The sequence below is a fragment of the Cryptotermes secundus genome, unplaced genomic scaffold (assembly GCF_002891405.2).
Source record: "Cryptotermes secundus unplaced genomic scaffold, Csec_1.0 scaffold1, whole genome shotgun sequence".
In the NCBI taxonomy this organism is placed as follows: Eukaryota; Metazoa; Arthropoda; class Insecta; order Blattodea; family Kalotermitidae; genus Cryptotermes; species Cryptotermes secundus.
The window spans coordinates 178,363-200,673 of record NW_019738952.1 but is presented as its reverse complement, the minus strand read 5'-3'; the positions used below and the strand labels follow the sequence as shown (position 1 = coordinate 200,673).

General features: G+C 41.2%; 2 protein-coding genes across 5 annotated transcripts in view; one reads left to right on the top strand and one right to left on the bottom strand.

Moving 5' to 3' along the window:
* The window catches only part of LOC111871348, a 92,237-nt gene extending 83,273 nt beyond the window's left edge, over positions 1 to 8,964 (bottom strand). For all 4 annotated transcript variants that reach the window (XM_023864380.2, XM_023864384.2, XM_023864381.2 and 1 more), the window contains exons 1-3: positions 8,531 to 8,964; positions 8,254 to 8,423; positions 5,746 to 5,870 (exon numbers count right to left, since the gene is read on the bottom strand). In XM_023864380.2, the coding sequence (XP_023720148.1) occupies positions 5,746 to 5,870; positions 8,254 to 8,423; positions 8,531 to 8,851 (616 nt within the window). In that variant the 5' untranslated portion in view covers positions 8,852 to 8,964. The remainder of the gene's footprint in view (positions 1 to 5,745; positions 5,871 to 8,253; positions 8,424 to 8,530) is intronic.
* Positions 1 to 22,311, top strand: part of LOC111871349 (protein phosphatase 1 regulatory subunit 14C) — a 217,262-nt gene that overhangs the window by 45,084 nt on the left and 149,867 nt on the right. The window contains exon 2 of the mRNA XM_023864385.2: positions 14,090 to 14,365. Within this exon, the coding sequence (XP_023720153.1) occupies positions 14,090 to 14,365 (276 nt within the window). The remainder of the gene's footprint in view (positions 1 to 14,089; positions 14,366 to 22,311) is intronic.

Sequence of the window (22,311 nt, the reverse complement as noted above, 5' to 3'; positions counted from 1 at the left end):
GTTATAGTACAGCTCTATAGAACTTGGTCGGTTTATCTTTGTCATCACAGAAGTCCAACATAAGATCCCATTCGGAATAACCGCAAAATACGTACCCTTCCATCTCAGCAGAACACAATCTAAAAGTCAACGACACGGAATAAGTCTGACAGGCTTAAAATATTAAGTTGGATGTATGAGGGGATGTCGCCTGTAATGCCTTTAACATTCTGAGCACGATTCGCTGTGGGGATCCCCCGTAACTGTAAACATGTTTTCAGTACTTCTACAGTTACAAATAAAGTGCATATCGCAGACCGCATGCAGTATTCATGAACCGGTGGTCAGCTGACTAGCTTAATTTATTCCGGTCTGCAAATTTTTGTTAGCACGCGCACACATACGTATACAAATTATATTACAACAACCCGAAGAATTAATGCTTCACATCTACCGATAATTTATTTTTCCACTTCTTTTCTTTTTAATTCGCATAGTGGGGGATGAAGTCCAGTTGGGTCCATTCGGCACGTCGGCAGCTGATTGGCCTATTGTAGCCTGCCCCGGGTAATTACGATGATGGAGAATTTGGTGGAATGAAGATTGGCAGGGGAAACCGAAGTACTCGGAGAAAACCTGCCCCAGCACCACTTTGTCCATCACAAATCCCACTTGACCAGACCCGGGATTGAACCCGGGCCGCCGCGGTGGGAAGCCAGTAACTAACCGCATGACCTGAGGGCCGCGCCATAGTTCAAGCGGTTAGTCGCTGGCTTCCCACCGCGGTGGCCCGGGTTCGATCCCGGGTCTGGTCAAGTGGGATTTGTGATGGACAGTGTGGAGCTGGGGCAGGTTTTCTCCGAGTACTTCGGTTTCCCCTGCCAATCTTCATTCCACCAATTGCTCCACAATCACCCTCACCTATTATCTGGGGCTGGTACAATAGGCCAGAAGTGGCCGCAGTACAAGGGACTTAGTCCCACCCCACTAGCAATAAAAAACCGCTTGAGCTATGGCGCGGCCCAACCGTCATTTTCTCGAGATCTGTTGTAGTGAGAGGATTATACAACTAAAACAGCTGCTGAATGGATCACTGTTCATATGTTTCTTGCAAATTTTCCTTTCATTTTCCACACGAATAGCGAAATAGAGTATACCTGAAAATGGAGGGTGAAGCAGCGGGACAGGTGAAGAAATTCTGAGGGTTGAAATGTTGTAGGCGAACACAGCGTGCGTATAAAAAGCAACGAAATACCTGACCATCTCCGAGCGGGTGGATGGAACCCTTCAGTTCTCTGTCTGTTGTCCACACACATGGTCCTAAATTGTGACATTTGAATTCGAAATAGAGCTTTAATTATTTGTTGTTTTATATAAATTATGAACCGTAAAACTGAAAAACTTCAGTAAGATTGACACTAAATCAGCTCGCTTTGGGTATTTAGATTTATGTCAATATATTTCGCGTTTCGTAACATACGTACTGCGAAATAGGTGGGGCATGTCGTGAAACTGTCTGCACGCAACCGCAGTAGTAGAAGCAAAGCATGTTAATACGTGCTTACAACATTCAGAGTTTGACTGTGGATTTTTCTGTTGATTCCGCTGTATTGTGGGTAGCCAGTGGCTTTTCGGAGGTTCCTGCACACGATTTCCCGAAACGTCCCCCCCCCAAACAGACGCATTTTCAAAATCTAAATCTCCACCGCCATTGAAACCTTAAATCTCGGTATTAATATTGCCAACATGGACGCCGGCAGAAGGGGGAACAAACTAGGCATGTGCCCCCCCCCCAATTCTTTAAAAACACGGAGTTGAGGAAAATACGGAAATATGCCAAACACCGGTAGTACGAGGTCATTACTGGCTTGAATATAAGTTTGTATGCATATTTTCTGGCTGCCCCCAATCCTGGAAAATATCCATGGTTGCCACCTCACACAACTTTACAGACCAGAAATATTGTTGAGAACTCTTCCATACATTTTCGTAGATAGGTTAGGTTACGTTGTTGCATCCACCTGCCAAATTTGAAACCGTAGATCAAACGTTATGCAGGACTGGGTGTAAAACTGCAGTCGGGAAACTGCTTCGTAGACAAGAGTAGATAGGGGATAATATTAAAATGTATCTTAAAAAATGGGATGAGCGAACATTGGTTACATTTAACCGGCTCAGGATATCGCACATTTACCGGTCTCTTGTTATTACTGTAGTAAATATCCTGGTTCCATTAGAGGCGGAGAATTTCGTGTATAGGTGAGCAGACATCAGCTGCAGAAGGATTACACTCTGTGTATTAGAACGAGCAAGGTTTCACTGGGAGAAATGGTTTGTAAACTACAAGTTCCCCTCTAATTGAAGCTCCAATTTACGCAAGCTTCATTACATCAGCCGGCGCGTAAGGCTGACATCCTTACCGCCACCTTTGAGACGATTGTCTAGATCAGGCATTTCAAACTCAACTTGTACAGAGGGCCACCTCAGCCCTATAAATAATAGTCCCGGGCCGCACTTCAAAATGGAAATATACATTAGATTTTGATACAAGGAAATGTAATTATATTTATTATTTAGGAATAATTTCAATATATTTACCTAAAGTCACATATCTTACAGTTTTAAAAAGCAAGAGAATGCCATTTTTTACAAGTATCAAACAGCTTTTCAATATGTAAAAAAAGAGACTACACAAGAAATTATGTTAGAAATAGCAAAACATTGAATTTCCTGCAGCCTGCTAGTTTATGTCTGCGTGAGACTTCTTGTCTTCTGGTCTGTTGGAAAATTGTCTTTACAAAAAATACTTCTACAAAAATTTTAATATTGATTTTAATATCAGTTAGTTCTAAAAGTTGAGGTGCCGCATTTTGTGGCTATGGGGGCCGCATGTTTGACACGGCTGGTCTAGATAATTTGAGACCCTCAACGTCTCACAACCCTATTGGCCCCCACGGCCTGTTAGAGGGATAGCTTTACTTTACTCACTACATCAGCAGCATGATTAAAGGAACCGTGGGAAAGAATAGAAAATGAATGAATTGTTGAAGTGGTGACAAGACGCCGCAGTAGATCGCAGACGGCTAACGGTTGCTACGGAATTGTTGAAGTGGTGACAAGACGCCTAAGTAGATCGCAGACGGCTAAAGGTTGCTACGGAATTGTCGAAGTGGTGACAAGACGCTGCAGTAGATCGCAGACGGCTAACGGTTGCTACGGAATTGTTGAAGTGGTGACAAGACGCCTAAGTAGATCGCAGACGGCTAAAGGTTGCTACGGAATTGTCGAAGTGGTGACAAGACGCTGCAGTAGATCGCAGACGGCTAACGGTTGCTACGGAATTGTTGAAGTGGTGACAAGACGCCTAAGTAGATCGCAGACGGCTAAAGGTTGCTACGGAATTGTCGAAGTGGTGACAAGACGCTGCAGTAGATCGCAGACGGCTAACGGTTGCTACGGAATTGTTGAAGTGGTGACAAGACGCCTAAGTAGATCGCAGACGGCTAAAGGTTGCTACGGAATTGTCGAAGTGGTGACAAGACGCCTCAGTAGATCGCAGGCGGCTAACTATTGCTACGGAATTGTCGAAGTGGTGACAAGACGCCGCAGTAGATCGCAGACGGCTAACGGTTGCTACGGAAGCTGTACGTGCGCATAACTGTTAGCTGGGATCTTCTCTTTCTGCCGTTATATCGTGCTGAAACGCAGGTTCCTTTCTTCTCTGGAGAGCTGGTCCAGCTGAGACGTTGCACGTAACGGGACTCCCTTCCCTCCGGGTGCGCCTGCTATTTCTTTTTAACCTTTTTCTACCTGCAACCGACAGCTTCTTGTGCCTTTTATTTTGATTCTGATTTGATTACACATAAGAGGCTTCATAATACAATTATGAAGTTCTTTCTAGGCAGATTACATACAGATTCTAGACGAGGGTCAAGCAATTAATTCAGCATTTTACAACGGAACCTTATTCGGCCATGTTATCGCGCAGAATTTCGTAAGATGCAGTTATTTAAATTCAGGCTCTCGTAATATATCATGACTTCCGAAACTTGGAGAGCGTTTGGACAATATTGCGATAAGTTATTTGAATATTTGTTGTTCATTTAACGACACTGTCAGTAGCTCAAGCAGCATAATATTCTGTGATGATCCGATATCAGTAAATGAAACACTGAAGTAGATGCAGATGGAAGAAGGCGTGCCCTAATCTCAGGTACTATCCCGAAAGTTGCTTTGAAAGACCGAAGAAAATTATGAAAAGTCTCGGTCAGGATAGTCGGTGTGTCCACACCGAAATTCGAACGTGTCACCTCGCGATCTTAATTATGAAGGGTTGCAGCTTGATCCGACTTTCTTAGTGCATTCTGATAAGAAAGAAATAAATCACAGCTAAGAAAAGCTACCTGAAAAGACTTTACAAGAATTGAGTAAGCCCAAGGCAAAGTTAATTCTGTGTCCAAGAATAATGACATTAAGGCACACATGGGGAGTGGAGGTAATCCTCCACACATTTGAAGTGTTCATTTTCGATGATGGTGATCAGCTTCAAGCTTCGGCTGTATTATCACAGAGACTCCGGTATTTATTGGATAGGAAGCTGTGTGGGCCCCAGAGGCGGTCTGGATGTGGTGGCTAAAAGGAACATTTTCGCTTTCGCTGGAGAACGAATTTCAATGGTTAGAGAGTGGAGTTAATAGGAATTAGCTCTCTTAGGCGGGCTCAATTAAGTGGTTACCCCTAATCTGAGGACGGGAGAGGATCCAGCACCGAAACCGCATGTTCTATTCCAGAATATGGGAGATTTATAGATCTGGATTAATAGTACTATGTGTAATAATTAGTCAGTTTGACAGGCAAGTCCATAGTAACTGAGTTAGGTGTCTGGTTCATGGGGTAATTAATTAGTTGGTTGATTAGCCACTCAGTTAATAGTAAGGGAATAAATTTCACATAATAATAACAGTCAGACTTCTTGTCGAATTTCCTATGCAACAGAATTCACAGGCCTATACCTTGGAATCAGTTGGTACGTGACACGACTGACATTAGCTTCCAAAACAGGGAAGATCTGTAAGTTATCTATCTCCTGTTGCTCCCACTGGGAACATAGGACATCCGTGAAACTCTTCGTTTCGCTTCAGTTTTTCTAAGTTCAGACGGTCGGTAGGCCTCCTTGGATGGCGGATCAGCCCGACGCAAGGTCGCTACATACACAGGAAAACACAGACACAGAATAGACGCAGACAGACATCCATGCCTCGAGTTGGATTCGAATCCAAGACCCCAGTGTTCTATCTGGCGAAGACGGTTCATGCCTTAGACCGCGCGGCCACCGTGATCGGCTCAAGACAGTAAGCTGTCTTCTAAAACCGAACCGACATTGAAAACTACAGCACAGATATATCTCTAAGGCTAGTCTTGTATCGGAGGAAGTTGGTGCCCAGTTCTTTATGGCCGAACTTCGAATTCGAAATGATAAAAAATACAGACGTGTTGGAGGAATTTCTTCCTCCTCCTCCTTGACAGAACTTCGACCATTCGACTTCGAGATGATAACATAACGTCGTCTCTGAAGTACTGCCTCATCTTTCACGGTCAGAATTCGAACTTCGTGCCTAAGAAGTATCTTAACATTTTGCACATATAAAATATGTAATATCCTCAAGTCTCGTGGATGTAATGAGTCTGCTGTTTGGGACTTGCTACGAAATGTTTGTCTTACGCCTTGCGGCGTGTGACATGCAGGTCAATTGAAGCGAAACTTACCTGTCGTTGCGTTGCTGGCTGCAGGAACGAGTTGGACAGTTTCCTTCGGTGGAGGTTTAGGAGGCACTGCAGTTGTCCCTGCAAATGGCTGCACCGTACTCGGCTCAGCCGCGGATTCGGGTTGCCTTTGAAAAATAAGAGAAACGCAGGCTTATATAGTGGTCACACCCTTTAATACTGTCACGTGTTAGTGAACAGACTCATAATTAGATTTATTGGACGCTACAAAACGTATCCGCTTGAAAAGGCAACGCTCCGAAATATGACTTTTCCCCTTAAGAGAATAAGACACAAGGGTTTCCAAAAATCTTATATTCGGACATATAAATTATTCTGTTTTCTAGCAGACGGTAAAAAGTTAAACCTGAAATTGTCTTTATGCTTAATTAATTAAGCACCACGCCATGAAGACGTATGGGGAGTAACGGTATAGCTCCATTCATTCTTAACCTCTGCGCTAGTTGGAGGTGAGTGGTCAGTTTTGCGCCTTGGCTGCTTTACCCTTGGGGATATCGCCCTTCGTGCCCGTCGAATAAAACGCTGGATTGGACCTAGAGGCGGGCTGGGCACTGGATAAGTGAAAAATCTCTTACCTTGCCGGGAATCGAACCCCTATTTCCCGGCTGTCCAGTCCGTATCCTAAGTAACTCAGCCTCTAACAGAAATGAGTACTAGGAATTTTCCAGAGAGCAAAGGGCGGCCGGCGCGTAAGGCAGACAACCTCATCGCCATCTATGAGCCGATTGTCTAGAAAATGTGGGAGCCTCGACGCCTATTAACAGGGATAACTTTACGTATAGTGCCACCTGTCTGGATGGGTTGACGACAGCCAGACTGAGAAAAAAAGTCTTAGACAAAATAGCAGGTGTCCTGGCCGAGATCCGAACCGAGTATCCTCCAAAAAAAATCAAAGGCTTTACCGCTACGCCAGTCGGCTCTATTACGCTCTTAAACGGGTTCTCTTTCTTAGTGGCTATAAGGCTGTAATTGCGTTGCTCTCTCGCGCTACTCTCGTTCGGTTTACGGAATTTCGCCCTTACGGATATTATAGAATATAGCCATAAAATTCACAATGACTTACCATAAATTCGTCCTTACCGAAATTTTGGGCAAGTATTAGTTTTCAAACACAAATTAGTGAAACAAAAATAAATTCAGCTCAAACTATTTTTTTTTTAATTTTTATTTGTTAAGAAATTTAGATTACACATGCGCAGTGCATTTACATTATTTAATGTCTGTGTACGTATTATTACTTGAGAGGCAGAAGAGCGTGTCTTTATTGAATGTGTGGACCAAAACTTTGTCGGTAGGAATGCGTCACTATTACCAGCGCAGGAGTCAACAGATGAATAGAGGCCGCTTTAAGAAAAAAAAAACCCCTTCCGTATCTCATTGGCATCCTGGACATTAGGTAGCAAGCCAAAAAGATGGACTATTACTGTTTTCATGCTGGTCATAACCATCTCTTGCCGTAAATGAAATATGTCCCGAAACGTTTTAACGTAACCTTGGAATTGTGTAAAATCAGGAATAAGTACGTTTACAGGATACGATAACTGACATTTCGAGTGTTGTAAATTTGATTTGGATAAAAGAGAGCTAGTTCATGTGGCTGAGAAATAGATGGAGTTATCTGTGGATATTATTCAAAGACTGAATTTGGTACTAGCAGTACTGAACCATCGGGTTAAGCTATCGGAGAACGTAATTGGTTTGCTATTCAGTTACCAGTAGTTATCATTTCTGTCTCATATCGATCGGCTGTCTATTAAATTTATGACTTTTGCGATAGCTTCAAATTGTTTTACTAGGTACTTCCAGAAAAAAATGTTGCGTAGTACCTTAAAAGCGAAAAGTCCACTGCATGTTAATCCTAAGTTTCAATTCTTTGTGAAATACAGAAATAATTAGCCTAAGCAGCTTAAACAAACATCGACAAGCTAATAATTGATATAGGCCTATTAACAATCAAGTTCCTTCCGTCAAATGTGACACTTTTTTAAGTTTTTAATTGGTTAGTGTGACGGACCAGAATGAAAGACCTTAAACTGATATAGGCCTGTTTTATCAGGCTGGAAGTCATTATGTAATGACTATCATTCTTAATTCTTATGCAGATAGGAGATAGAATGTAAAGGTAGAATAGATTACGAACATTATAATGGAAATATTACGCAGATAATTAGGCAAAAGTGTATATGACACAGCCTTATTTTTAATATCCCGAATCATTTTAAAAAGCACTAACTAATTAGTCCATGAAACAGAATACTTCTTCAGAAGTTAGTATTCATTTAATTACTCAAGTCATGTTAAAAGCTTGCATGCCTTTTTGATCTAAAAAACATTCATAAAATTTTTAATTAATGGCATATGACCGTAATAAAACTGAAACCCAGGTCTGTGGACAAATTATCAATGCATCCCTCAGGGATTTTATGCAGATGCTAGGTAGAAGCCACGCTACGTTATGTGAATAACGCAGAATTAATACATAATTCTCACCTGAGTCTCGTTAACTCTTGCTCGTGTTTGGTTAACTTAATCTGGTTCTCCAGTTCTGTCATATGCCTGTTTATAGCAAGGACAGCACTGGTATAGTTGTGATGTTTGGTGAACTTGCATTTGAAATCATCTGGCGAACCACAGTGAAATAAATAACAGCTTCCAGGACTCTGAAATACAATTCCGAAATTGTGTAATGTTCGAAGTGTAAATAGTTTGAAAATTAACTGAGTTTTTATGAGATATATAATCTTTAAATAAAACATTCTCTACTTACTTTCTCTTCAAACACGAATACATCACACGTACTTGTTTCACAGCATAATCTTAAACACTCTTCTCTCGAACTCAAATCTATTTCATTTATATATTTAGCTCCCATTGCTCTGGAGTCTTGTGTCCGAATTATTTTGTCCTTATGTATATCAAAATTATCAACACAAGTTTGCATATCTAGGTCATAACGTTTGGATATCGTTTTGATCTGCTCTTTGGAATTGGCGATATTTGCCCCTCCATTTTCTGCTATTATACCACTGCTGATAAAAATATATATACAAAAGACTAACTTCATAACATGTCGTACTTCACCACCCATTTTACTAACAAATTCGATGTAAACAATGAGCTTTTAATCTATAATTCCATGATAGTAACGTTAAAGGACGCACTTCGGTTGATTATCAGCTGTGAAAATAAATATGGCAGAGACGATCAATGATTCCAACTGGAGAGAGTCGCCGCGTCACTCCATGCCACGTGGCGTCGCCATTGCAAATGGCGCGCAAATCGAAACATCCGCGCATCCAGGTGTGACCATATAGCAGAATCACTTCTGAAATGGATTGCAACTCCTTTTCTCCATGGCTGCTTAGGAATCTTAAAATTGCGGCTACCTACACAGAACATAAACAGAATAAACCCCTCAAGTGGGATACGAACTCACCTTCCCAGTGATACATTTCTTGCCTTAGACCGCGCGGCCACTGCGGTCGGCTGGACATAATATTATATAATATAAAAAGGTAAAGCCATCCTTGAACTAGGCACTGGAGGCCCATATGCTTGTGAGACGTCGAGGCTCTCACATTTTCTAGATAGTCGGCTTACAGATGCCGGTGAGGTTGTCAGCCTTACGCGCCGGCCGCCCTTTACCTCCAGCAAGATTCCGGGTACTCATTTCTGTTAGAGACTGAGTAGACTAGGCAACCTAAATAAATCAAGAATTTACTCATTGATATCCTCTCATTCTTTACACACTAATTTTCGCGGTACTTAAAACGTACTTATGAGAATCGCTAGGTGTCCTGTGTTTTTTCTTAGAAAGAGTCGAAGAAATATGTTTAGGGGCGGGCTGTGTATACTCGTATATTGGCTGGCAGCAATTCACGGGTTTCCATACTCGTCTCGTCACGCAACCGGACACCGGACGATCCGTTTGATAGAAAACATTTACTTAGTTACTTACTCATGGAGCTGAGACCTTCTTGAGTAGCCGAAAATTCTGCAGCTACTTAAGAATTTCCAGCATTTTATGGAACCCGAAGGTTCATTACCGTGTTCACAAGAGCCCTCTACTGATCCCTATCCTGAGCCAGAACAATCCAATCCATACCACACCCTCCTGTCTCTCTTAGATTCATTTTAATATTGTCCACACCCACCTACGCCTTGATCTTCCCAGCGATCTCTTTCCTTCTGGCTTTCCTATCAATATCCTATATGCATTCCTCTTGTCCCCCATTCGTGCTACATGCCCTGCCCACCTTATCCTCCTTGACTTGATCATTCTAATTTTACTAGGAGAAGAGTACAAGTTATGAAACTCCTCATTGCACAGTTTTCTCGAACCTCCTGTTAATAGAAAAACATTACATTCTGCATTTTATTTTAATGTCACTGAAGCATATCACTCAGTAATTATGCATGTCTGTACCTTATTTGAACTTCAGGAAAGTGTCTGGTTTAGTAGGATGGCGCTACATGTCTTAAGGCTACAGCAACAATGGATATTCTGAAGGAATTCTTCGGAGACATAATAATAATGAAGTTATTGTCTCCGCCTCGATCCCCGGATATAATACCCCCTGAAATCAATTTGTTGGGGTTTCTTGAAGAACTCGTGTGACGAAAGAATGTGAGAAGCATACAGCGACCCGAAGTGAATAGTGAAAATAACATCTGCAGCATCACTTCGGAAATTCTTACACGTGTCTGTTGAAACGTGGCCCAAAATGCGAATAAGCGAAGGTTTTAACTGTCGAAACTCTAACCAGAGATGTGAATTGTTTCTTTCGAAGTTTCCTCCTATTTCTTGCATTTGAAATCACTCAGAGCATAATGCGACTGCATAATAATGCGAAAGTATTTTACTAAATGTACACTTATATTTTGACGTGACACTTGAAAGCCGGAATAGTGGAGCCAGAAGAGACGTGCATTTCTAGACAATAGCTCAGTAAACACTTTTCCGCGGCAACGAATACACACGCAAATACAGAAGATCCCTGGAAGCGGTGTTTCCTAAACGTTCTTTACCACAGTTTTACAACAAGGACCAACTGGATAACCAAGTTAGTTCAGTTTAGTAGAGATGGAAGACTGTGTATACTCGTATATTGGGAACTGTCAAGGAGATTCTCGAAATGTGGAGGGTGACCTAGGTGCAAGAATACCAGCAGGTGATTCAACAAACTGAAAATCAGTCGAAAAATGTATTTTCTTGCTATAGGCAAGCCGACCGAGTTGCGAAGCGGAGTGAAGGCCATAAGAAAATCTTGGAGGAATATTACACCAGATACCGGACGAATTTATAGTAGGCGACTCGGGTCCCTAGAAATATCTTCGTTCTGTCGAAGATACCTAGAGATGTCATGGGTCTGAAGGCTCCCAGATCCGTCAGAGAGTAAAATACGACTTTGAGTCCGGTGGGACTCGGAACCGAAAATCACTATTCTGGTTTGTTGATTGTGGCTGCCTTGAACGTTCTTACTGCGGCAGGAGTTCTATTGTGTTTTCACACAACACACAACAGAACTCCCCCACATAACCGTAATAACCAGAGGCAACTACGTACAATAGGAGAAAAGAAAACCCTATTGCAGTGAGCAGCAGAACCCTTAACCATAACAACCTGTACACCTGAAGATGGCCAGTTAGGCCGAAACATGTAGTGTCAAATGAAGGAATATGAAGAAAGAATAGTGAACGACGTTGCTCATGGACGGCACAAAAGCTCCTAAGTTGTTTTACTTACTTACTCATGGAGCTGAGCCCTTCTTGAGGAGCCGCCAATTCTGCAGCTACTCAAGAATTTCCCAGCGTTTTATGGAACCCGAAGGTTCATCACCGTGTTCACAAGAGCCCTCCACTGGTCCGTATCCTGAGCCAGATATATCCAATCCATACCATCCCATCCTATCTCTCTGGGATCCATTCTAATATTGTCCACCCACCTACGCCTTGGTCTTCCCTGTGGTCTCTTTCCTTCTGGCTTTCCCACCAATATCCTATACGCATTCCTCGTCTCCCCCATTCGTGCTACATGGCCTGCCCACCTCATCCTCCTTGACTTGATCATTCTAATTATACTTGGAGAAGAGTACAATTTATGAAGCTCCTCATTATGCAGTTTTCTCCAACCTCCTATGACTTCATCTTTCTTCGGTCCAAATATTCTCCTCAACACCCTATTCTCAAACACCCTCAGTCTATGTTCCTTCCTTAATGTAAGAGACCAAGTTTCACACCCATACAGACCAACAGGCAAAATTATAGTTTTGTATATTCTAATTTTTATGTTTTTGGACAACAGACGAGAAGACAAAAGGTTCTGGACTGAATAGTAGCAAGCATTACCCGAGTTCAATCGCCTCTTAATTTCCTCCTGAATGAGGTTTCGATCTGTTATCATTGTTCCCGAATATCTTAACTGTGCCACATTTTCAAAACATCTGTTTCCTATCTTTATGTCATGATCCTAAGTTGTTTTACATATCAAAATTGTATATTTTTGTAATGAAAATATTACGATTTTTCGTAGGAGGAAGGTTTTGAAGATCCGAAATGAACACAAACAAACAACCAATGATGAGCATAGATGTCAGCTGTGTTCTGCTACCGTTGTGTTTAAAAATTATTTGCTGGAAAATTGTCTTTGCTTTTTTAAAATTACCCGGGCGTTCGAGTATGATGCGTTAGTTATCATTATACGTGCGACACCTTGTACCCGATGTTGGAACTACTGCTAACAGCAGCGCCCTCAATGATGGTGGTGAATGTTTGAAACTTTCAGTTGTTCGGTGAGTTTGGATGGTTTTAGTTGGTTGTGTGTGGGGTCCGTGGGTTTTTGACATAATTGCTTAATGATAGTGATGTGCAAGTGATACTTAATTAACTCTGATAGATTTGCCATTCTGATTATAAATTCGGAGTATAATAAGCGTCTTTAACGTTAAAGTACTTAACAGAAACGGTAAGTAACCCATGCTTTGTCTAATCTAGAGTTAAATTTTGATTCCGCATAATAGTGACAAAAAGTGTTGTGCATACTCCCTGTGGTATCAGAGTTCAATTTTGGGACACTGTGAAGAAGACAAAAGAATCAGTTACTTGCATGAATGTACTAAAAATGTTTAGGTTCCTAACAGAGACCGGTTGCAAATGATCTGCACACAAATTTATTTTTCTCTGACATAATCGAATGGTTGTTTCCTTTCCATTGACTGTGACATATTCCTATGGGAGTAGAACTTTTTCACTGATATGAATGAAATAAAGTAGTCCTTAATTGTTCCAATAATTTAATATATTCGCTTGCTCTGCTTCGGATATTCAGTTTTTGAAGTTTCGAGAGACCTATTGTAATGAAATATTATCGCTTATTATTCCAGTAGGATTTGATTTTCTTGCATTTGTAATTCCGGTTAGTGCAGTAAATGAGTCCACTGTGACTCCCGATTATCCCGGGGTGGATGCGAAAACCGGAAACCCCGGAGAATCGGTAAAGGAATACGTAACTAACTGTAAACCGGGATTTATAAAACGATGATTCGTACGTGTATTTTACTCGTGGGCTATTTATAAAAAGATGAGTGTCTTTTCTGAGATGCTCATTTGCCGTTTCTGCAATTAAAAGAAGAAAAAACACATTTTTCTCGAATGTCAAAGTACATATTCAGACTCGAAATGAAACATCTACGTTTGGTATTTGCTATGTTTTCAAATGAAGTTTCACATAAAGTATATCTGTAGACATTGGCCAGAGTCGATTTTATAAACAAAGACCCAAGAACCCCCCCTATACCGCCGGTTAGTCATGAGGCTACATCTGTTTACAGTTTGAACAGAAAAGTAGATACATTTTGTAAGATGTGAGGCATGATGGTGGCAGTTAAATTTGACTGTGGCTGTGAAGTTTGGTACTTGTCAGACCACACCAGACTGGATTATTTCACCGAGCTACGTAAAGATTTTCAATGGCTGGGGGGGGGGGTCTCCATAAGACAAGGTTTCTATCTGGATAACTAGTTAATCCAATATGTATGTTTATATGGTCATGGATTTTCAAGGATGCACTTAGGTTTAATGCTTATCTCTGACATTATTTCTTAAAAGAAAATTTTAGCTGGAGAAGCATTCCTGTATTTACTACACTTCCAAACAAATTGTCCCTTCATGTAGGCAGTTTAACAATGTAGATAAGAACTAGTTCACTGTCCTCATGATGAGTAAGACTGTTCTGAGACACAACCAGCAGATCGTGCTAGTCTTCCTCAAACATGCAGGAGACTTGGAGCAGTTAAAGTAGACATTTAGAAGTTTGTCTTCATTTCAGAACAAGCAGCCATATCCAATGGAGTGTGGCGTGTCTGCAACCTACCCGTCCACAAATGGAGGAGCTCCTAATGGTATAATGACAGATGTTCGAAGTGAACGAAGCCCAGCAAAATCTGGTTTGCACGTGAACTTTAGCGAGAAGGGTGAAGTGAAAGAAAGAAGGGAGAAGTTCCTGACAGCAAAATATGGAAGTCATCAGATGAGTTTAATTCGCAAGAGGCTAGCAGTGGAAATGTGGTTGTACGATGAACTCCAGAAGTTGTATGAGCCTTCGGTAAGTTATTTCTCTTTTGTTTTAGATATATACTTCTTATTCTTTACCTCTATGCAATTGTATTCTAGTTTTCATGTAACATTACTATCCTAATAAATTCTAAAGTGTTCTATGTTGATGTATTACACTTAGTGTTATGAAATTTATGGAGTTTGTCATGTAATATTCTGAGCACAGCATAATGCAACATTTTGGAAACCGGATGTGTTTCTGTCCATAGTTTGAAAAATGTGAGGTGGCACCTGCTCCTTTGAGCCTGTTAGAAAAAAAACTAATGTCGGTCACTTGACCAGTGATCGGATTTAATTTTTAGTACGTACACATTAGCATGTGACCCACAAGAAGTCCACAAGGTTAGGTTTTTGATTTTGTTCTAAAGATGTTACACCTTTGATTGTATTTTGAAAAGGCATTTAGTTCGTTTGCAGAGAAATATATATAAAAGTTTTCTGAGGTTAAACTTTGCATTTTGCTTTACAAATAATCTTATACAGTTGGCAGTTGTAATGTAAAGTTTTGAAATTACTTTGGTCACCATTAGTACATAAATATCAACTATTTTTCTGACATACCAAACTGAGTAGGTGCTTCCCCATCTTTTCAGCTGAGGACAGAAACAGATTTAGTTTCCAAAATATTGTGTTCTGTTCAGAATACTGCATGATGGAAAAGTCCAGAAACGCAGTAATACTAACTGCTACCTGCTGTTTGGTATAGATGTCACAAATATTGAGATGTTTGTTAATCCCACGTGTTTTAACTAACTATAATTTAGTTTGTTAGAAATGTTTTTGTCACAGACAGCATCACATGGATTAGCTTTGTGAAGGTGGGTTAGAACAACAACAGGCCTACTTATGGGTAGAAATGTTTCTTCTTGCTTTTACTGAAGTTGTAAGAGTCTGTTGAATCTGTAGTTTATTCTGTATATTAGGCCTGTATATAACAGAAGTAGGCAATTAACCGTGCTTTGGGGATGGATGTGGCTGCTTCGATGTGACATTAGACCAGGAAGCCTTTTGAGAAAAGCTGTATAGTTCAAGAAGTGTAGGCAGCTATGAATTATGGACACTTATTGGGAATTCTATAAAGATTTGCCAGTATATGATCTTTGAAATATTTGAAATTAATTTGGACAATCTGTACATTGATAAGTGCTTTCAGGATGAACATATATAATTTTTACCATGAACACAATAATACTTTATTATTTATTTATTTATTTATTTATATAGCATGCAGCACTGCTATAGAAAAAAATAAATAAATAAATAATAAAGAATTGTTGTGTTGAGGCTAAAAATTATATATGTTCATTGTATATACGCAACAGGATACAGTCCTTGAAAATAAAAAAAAATGGAAATAAAAATGCTTTCATGATATTGAGACTTTAAAGTATGAGTAGAGGTTGGAATGTGCCTCTCGTATCCCGAGTTCTAAGTACAGTAATTGAAAGTAACGACATGTACAGGGGTCTTCAAAACTTACATTTAAGCCAAACTGTACTCTCTTAAGAAGGCAGTCACAATTAATAAGTCAGACTTCTACTAGGTATGTTCCAATTTGTTAGCTTTGGTATATGTTTTAGAATTCCAAACACCACAGGCATATTCAAGATTAGATCCAACTTGAGTAAAATATATATAAATGGACATTCAAGGGATGAGAAGGAGAAGCTTACACTGCAAACTAGACTCCACAACTTAATACACCGAGGAAATATACGCTGTAGCAGACATGATTATGGAAATTAAATTTAGAATACAGAAACACTGCCAGATCTTCAGTACAGTCAGTACACATTATAGGTTAGTCACAGAATTTATAATTAATTTCAGTTCCATATTTAACAGCAGAAACAGCAACAATTTTGACCATGATTTCTGCCTGTGGAATTATGTCTGATCACTTGTCAGATTAAGGATCCCCACGGCCGTTAATCTCGGTTTCCTAGACCGGAGCCGCTATTTCCCTGAAGTAGGTCCTCAGTTATCATCACGAGGCTGAGTGGACCCCGTTCCAGACCCACTACTTCTCAGAATATGTAGCGCTGGGATTCGAACCCGGGACCTCTGGATCTGTAGGCAGGCCACTAGACCACAGAGGCGGTCAGCATTGCTGATAGCCTTTGAAAATCACTCAGTAGAGTTGCAGCCGAAACAGGATCGTTAGATAACGTACTACCAATTAACACATGCACACGCCTCTAGTAACTGTGTAATGTTACTGGGATAGAAAAATAATATGGGATCCTGGTGATTTAATTTCGTTTGTTGTTTCACACAGAATGTGTTTGTCCGTGTGCGCACCATGCATTTGCTTCCTACAGCGGATTCGAACCTATCATACGCCCGTCATGGCCGACTCTATATTAGAAATAAGACAAAATGAAGTTCGTGGTGTCGGCATTATATACGTACATAGTATCTTGAGGAGACGTGAAGGTCGGTGCAGGCATTGTTATGACGAGATTAATGTAAATGAGTCTGAAATTACTATAATTACTGGCATGGTAATGGAATGCATACGTGCTTCTCAAACATGCCAATTCAGAGCTACAGGAGCCGACAGTGAACTATGAATATATAATTTCTTAAATTTATACGCCACCTGTTTTGTTTGACTGCTTATTAAACAATTGTATCTTTTTATTTCGCAAAATTAATGCGGTCTTGTATGTCTTTAAAGCATACGGTATTAACACGTACATTCATAACCAGCGACTGTCGTACAGAGAAACGGTCAGCCTTAGTGTGATGGGTCTCTATCTCTCTGTGGATCGCTGAACATGGCGGTGCTTGAGATTTGAAGTGATCTGTGATATTTACTTCTAAGTATTTTTTTATTGCTAGTGGGGTGGGACTAAGTCCCTTGTACTGCGGCCACTTCTGGCCTATTGTACCAGCCCCAGATGATAGTTGAGGGTGAAGGTTCTGGACTGAATGGTAGCAAGCATTACCTGAGTTCAGTCTCCTCTTAATTTCCTCCCGAATCAGGTTTCTATATGTTATCGTTGTTCCAAAATATCTGAATTGTGCCACATTTTCAAAACATCTGTTTCCTATGTTTATATCATGATTTTGCCCTGCATTTTGGTGACGAGAGAGCAACATATACTTAGTTTTCTCAGTGTTTACTTCTAGACCAACCTCTTTCTCTCTCTGTGGCGCTACAGCCCCAATTTGGGCCTAGGCCTACCTCCATGAAACTCTCCGTTTCACTTCGGTTTACTAGATCTTACACATTCAGTAGGACTCCTTGGGCGAGTGATCAGCTCGTCGCTAGGCCTCTACCTGTAGACAAACACAGAAAAACGCACACAAACATCCATGCCCTGAGTCTGATTCGAACCCACGACCCCGGCTTCCGAGCGAGCGAAGACAGTGCATGCCTTAGACCGCTCGGCTACCGTGACCGGCTGACCAACTTGATATCTGTTATTCCCAGAATTATAATGTCCTTGTTGTCTGTGGTTCGTCGTTTTGTATCTGCAGCCGCTGTGAGAAGATGCATTTATGTCGTCTCCACTCTTCCCGTAGTCATATATCGCACCTGGCATCTGTCTGGCAGCGCTGCCAACCAAGATGCCAAGTGCTGATGTTGCTGGCAGCGTTGCCAACCAAGATGCTAAGTGCTAATGATGCTGGCATCGCTGCCACGAAGACAAAGGCCAAATAGACATCACACGACAGTCTGAGGACAGTCAATTGACGTCCTTGCGTGTATTGTGGCAGCTGGACGCCATGGCATCCTGGTGCGATACCGCCCTTACTGTCCCGTGTTTGGATCCACATAAAGTCACAGATATGCCTGCTGCTGTACCCCGTAGAATGTTAGTAAGGTTTGCATAATGTATCCACAGTTATATGGTCTGTATAGTTCGATGGAACTGCTTAATTCTTGTAGGATTTTGTAGCCCCGTGAATTCATCTAGCAGGTTGGTATAGCGGTTACACTGTATCGACTTGTACAATGAAACCTGTGAAGTTGACCACCTCTGTAAGTCGGTCACATGCCACAGCTGCCCGAAATTTTTGTGGCCGGCAAGATCAGAGCAATTTCTACATGAATAACCCTCTGTATTTTGGCCGACTTTGTCTTATACCGTGGTCACTTTGCATTTCATGCTGTGGTTGTGTACGCATTTTAACCTTTCTATGTTGCCCATACAGAAAGATGACCTTTTTTTCTTTTTGCAAAAATCTGTACAGCTGAAAATCTCTCCACTTTTTTTGTCTCTTGCAGATAACGGCCAAACACACTTTTGATATTTTTTTGCGAGCGATGAATCTGTTATTAATCCATTAAATGATACAGTCTTTTGTTATTAAAATTACCACTTATGGTTGATCATTGCACTTCATAAGCAGACACGTTTCTTTCATATTCATTTCAGATCCAGTGATTTGATATTGAGTAGGCATGGGGTCAGAAACAAAACAAAGAGCTTTAGCAAGCGTACACGATGGCCAGATTAACACTCATGGGATAAGACGAGTACCTTCGAGCAGGTTACGACCGCCTGCTTACAGAACTAAGCATACAGACTGTGTAATAATCTTGTTATCTCACTGGACGATGTACAGTCTCTGATGTCGAAACTGCGTATTTAAGTGACATTTACAACTCAATATTAGATCCATATCTCAGTTGATAAGACTGTTACACTAAACGTTACAGTTCCTTAACGTCTAAACAAATCTGTAAGTAAGTTTACCAAATAATTTAGTGATTTTTCCGCGATAACGGGATTTACCACACAAAGTGATGATAATTTGACTTGCCTTATTCGTTCTCTATGTGCTGAGAAGCTGATAGTTGCCTTCCGTTCAAGCAGTTCCACACTATTTAATCATTTGGTGTCCATGGAACATACTGTAGAGTTCTTTTGGATTTTGAACATTGATGTCATTCGGACAACAACAATTTGAGTTTTCCACTGATGTGAATATGAAGACTACTGTCCTCATAGATGTGACGCCATGTAGTCTAGTATATATTTTCTGACGTTTCTAAGGGACTTGCTGCCTCAGGTTAGAAGAGTTTTCACAGTTGAGACCTATGCCCTGAAGCTGGAGTTAGCATGCTTGTCCGAAAAGTTGATAAATATATGTCAAACTCCACGGCGTCAAATCTGTGAAGATTGTAATCTTCAAACACAATAATAAAGTCACAGACATAGCTCAGAAAATGTTTCAATTCTCTTCCATTGGATCATTCTTTTATTCTGAACAGTACTAAAGTAGCCATAACAACGCTCATCTACAGGGGTTGGACAAAATATGGAAACATTACAGATATTATACACATTTATTTATTAATATGGTGATGCACCACCGTTTACTTTCAGTACAGCCGGAGTCCTTCTTAGGATGGACTCGTTCTAAGTTTTGAACAGTCTCTAGCGGAATTTTATACCATTCCTCTTGCAGAACATCTCAATCTAGTCTCCAGATCTGACCAGAGTGGTTCAAAGATATTCAAATGTGGTGATTGTGCTGGTCAGGGAAGATGTTGAAGTTGATCTTCATGCTCATCAAACCACAACTGAACAGTTTCTGCCATGTGAATGTAGACATTGTCGTCTTGGAAAACTGCATCGTTCGGAAATAACGTCTGGACCATGGGATGCACTTGATTACCCAACCTGTCCACGTTACGCCCTTGCAGTAATTCGGCTATGAAGGGTAATAATGGGCCCAACAGAATACTGTACTACGATATTGCTTCCCAGGCCATTACAGAACACAGAACCTCCCCCGTGTTTCACTGTTGGAACCTTGTATTTCGGACTGTAGGCTTCTTCGGCTGTTCTCCAAACGTAAACTCTTCCTGACGTAGGGAAGAGCTTGAAGGACGACTCATCTGAGCATACCACGCGCGCGTTTCCAGTTGTGTGATATCGGCGTTTTATGGTCGTGACACCATCGTTTACGTATCTGAGCATTACTTTCTGTTATCAGAGGTTTAGCAATTACAGCCCTACCGTGGATGTTGGATTTGTGAAGCTTACGTCGGACAGTTTTTGTGGAAACAGGGTCTTCTTGATGCGGTTGTGTTACCTGTGCTGCAGTAGTTCTGTGATTTTTCGAAACAATCCTTCTCAATGTACAAGGATTCTTTTCTCTCAATGTTGGTTTTCGCCCAGTGTTCCTCATCGCTGATATTGCCTTCCCACGATTCATGTATGCCGACGTAACCTAAGAAACTATCGCTCTCGATACACATAATAATATGGCAGTTTTTATCACAGATGCTTAGCTAAACGCACACAAACGATCTTCCCTCTTTGAAAATGGGACAAATCTCCCATTTTCCGATTCTTTCACATGGACTGTCACTCAGCAAAATTACCAGTACACTTACACGATCACTACAGAGTGTAAACAAACAGAAGAAGAACATCCAGTGTTGCCAAATGATGTTGTTTCACTGTAGCCAACACAAATTCTGTTCCTTAATATCTTAGTGTTTCCATCCATTCCCTGTGTGTCGGATGTAGAAACGTATCCATCCCAATGCGGCGGCCTTGACTGGATGTAAATTATATAAACTCTCTGCAGCTGCCCTGTGTAGAACCACCTCCATAAGGACAGAAATTCCTATTCGTATAATACTGTATAACGTTTTGTTCTTTCTCGCCTTCCGTCGTTATTTGCCATATACGTGGGTGTGGTTTTGATGTGTTGTTGGGTAGGAATGTTGCTTCGGTTGCATCAATACAGGGGCAGATGGCAAATCGAGCTGAACAATAGAGCAGACCTACCCATAAGCTTGTGAACTTATTACATCCGTACATGAAGGACGAAAGAAAGTTTCTAAGATTACATTATGCAGAAAGTTGACATTCCTGTGTGATTCATGTAAAATGGTGAATTCTGCTGAGTGATAATCACTAACATAGCGTGACATCTCGCATTAAGGCATTGATGAAATTGTCATTATAATTTGCTTTGTATGGGATGGTTCTAGTGACTTCATGGGCAGATTCCTCACAGTTTTTATTCCACCAGTGGAGATCTCGTTTCCCCGTCACTTCTCTTACTTTACTTTACTTGTCTCCACCGTCTCACAACTAATTATGTTGAATAGCGACTTTTTTCCAAGGTTGAGGTGGGCAGGGCATGTAGCACGAATGGGGGAGAAGAGAAATGCATATAGGATATTGGTGGGAAAGCCAGAAGGAAAGAGGCTGTGTAAGTATATTACGGAATGTTAGTATGATTCGTGGCTGTTAAATTGAAAGGAGGGGACACACAGTAGCGTAGTTGGTTGAGGCACTATGCTGCAAGCCCGGAGGGTCGCGGGTTCAATTGACGATGAGGCCACTGAATTTTCAGTTGGCCTAATCCTTCCAGCCGCTCTATGGCCCTGGGGTCGACTCAGCGTGTTAACAGAAATGGGTACCGGGAATATTCCTGGGGGGGTAAATGGAGGCCGGCGCTTAAGGCTGGCAACCTTACTGCCATCTGTGAGGCGATTTTCTAGAAAATGTGGGAACCTCGATGTCTCACAACCCTATGGGTCTCCACGGTGTCTTACAGGGATAGCTTTACCTTTGTTTAAATCGGAAGGAATGCAGAAGGGTGCGGCTATGACGTGTTTTGAGGTACTGTCCCAACATTTGCGTATAGGAAATAATGATAACCACTATAAACCTTGGGATCCCGACTTTTTTACCTAGAATTAGACGGTAAGTGACGCAAGGGAAGTACCATGCGAACATGACGTTCGATCTAGCTCGTAGAGAAAAATTAGGCTCACCGAGCAGATTGGTGTAGCAGTAAAATAGCAGATATTCGGTCGCGGTTTTGAACTTTGGCTGGATCACCGCGTGCCCTAATTGATAGTTTCCTGTCTGTCATGGGGCTAATCAGTCTTATCACCTCATTCGATGCTGGATAATTTGTTGAATTGAAAGAGTCTTATTGAATAATCTAAGG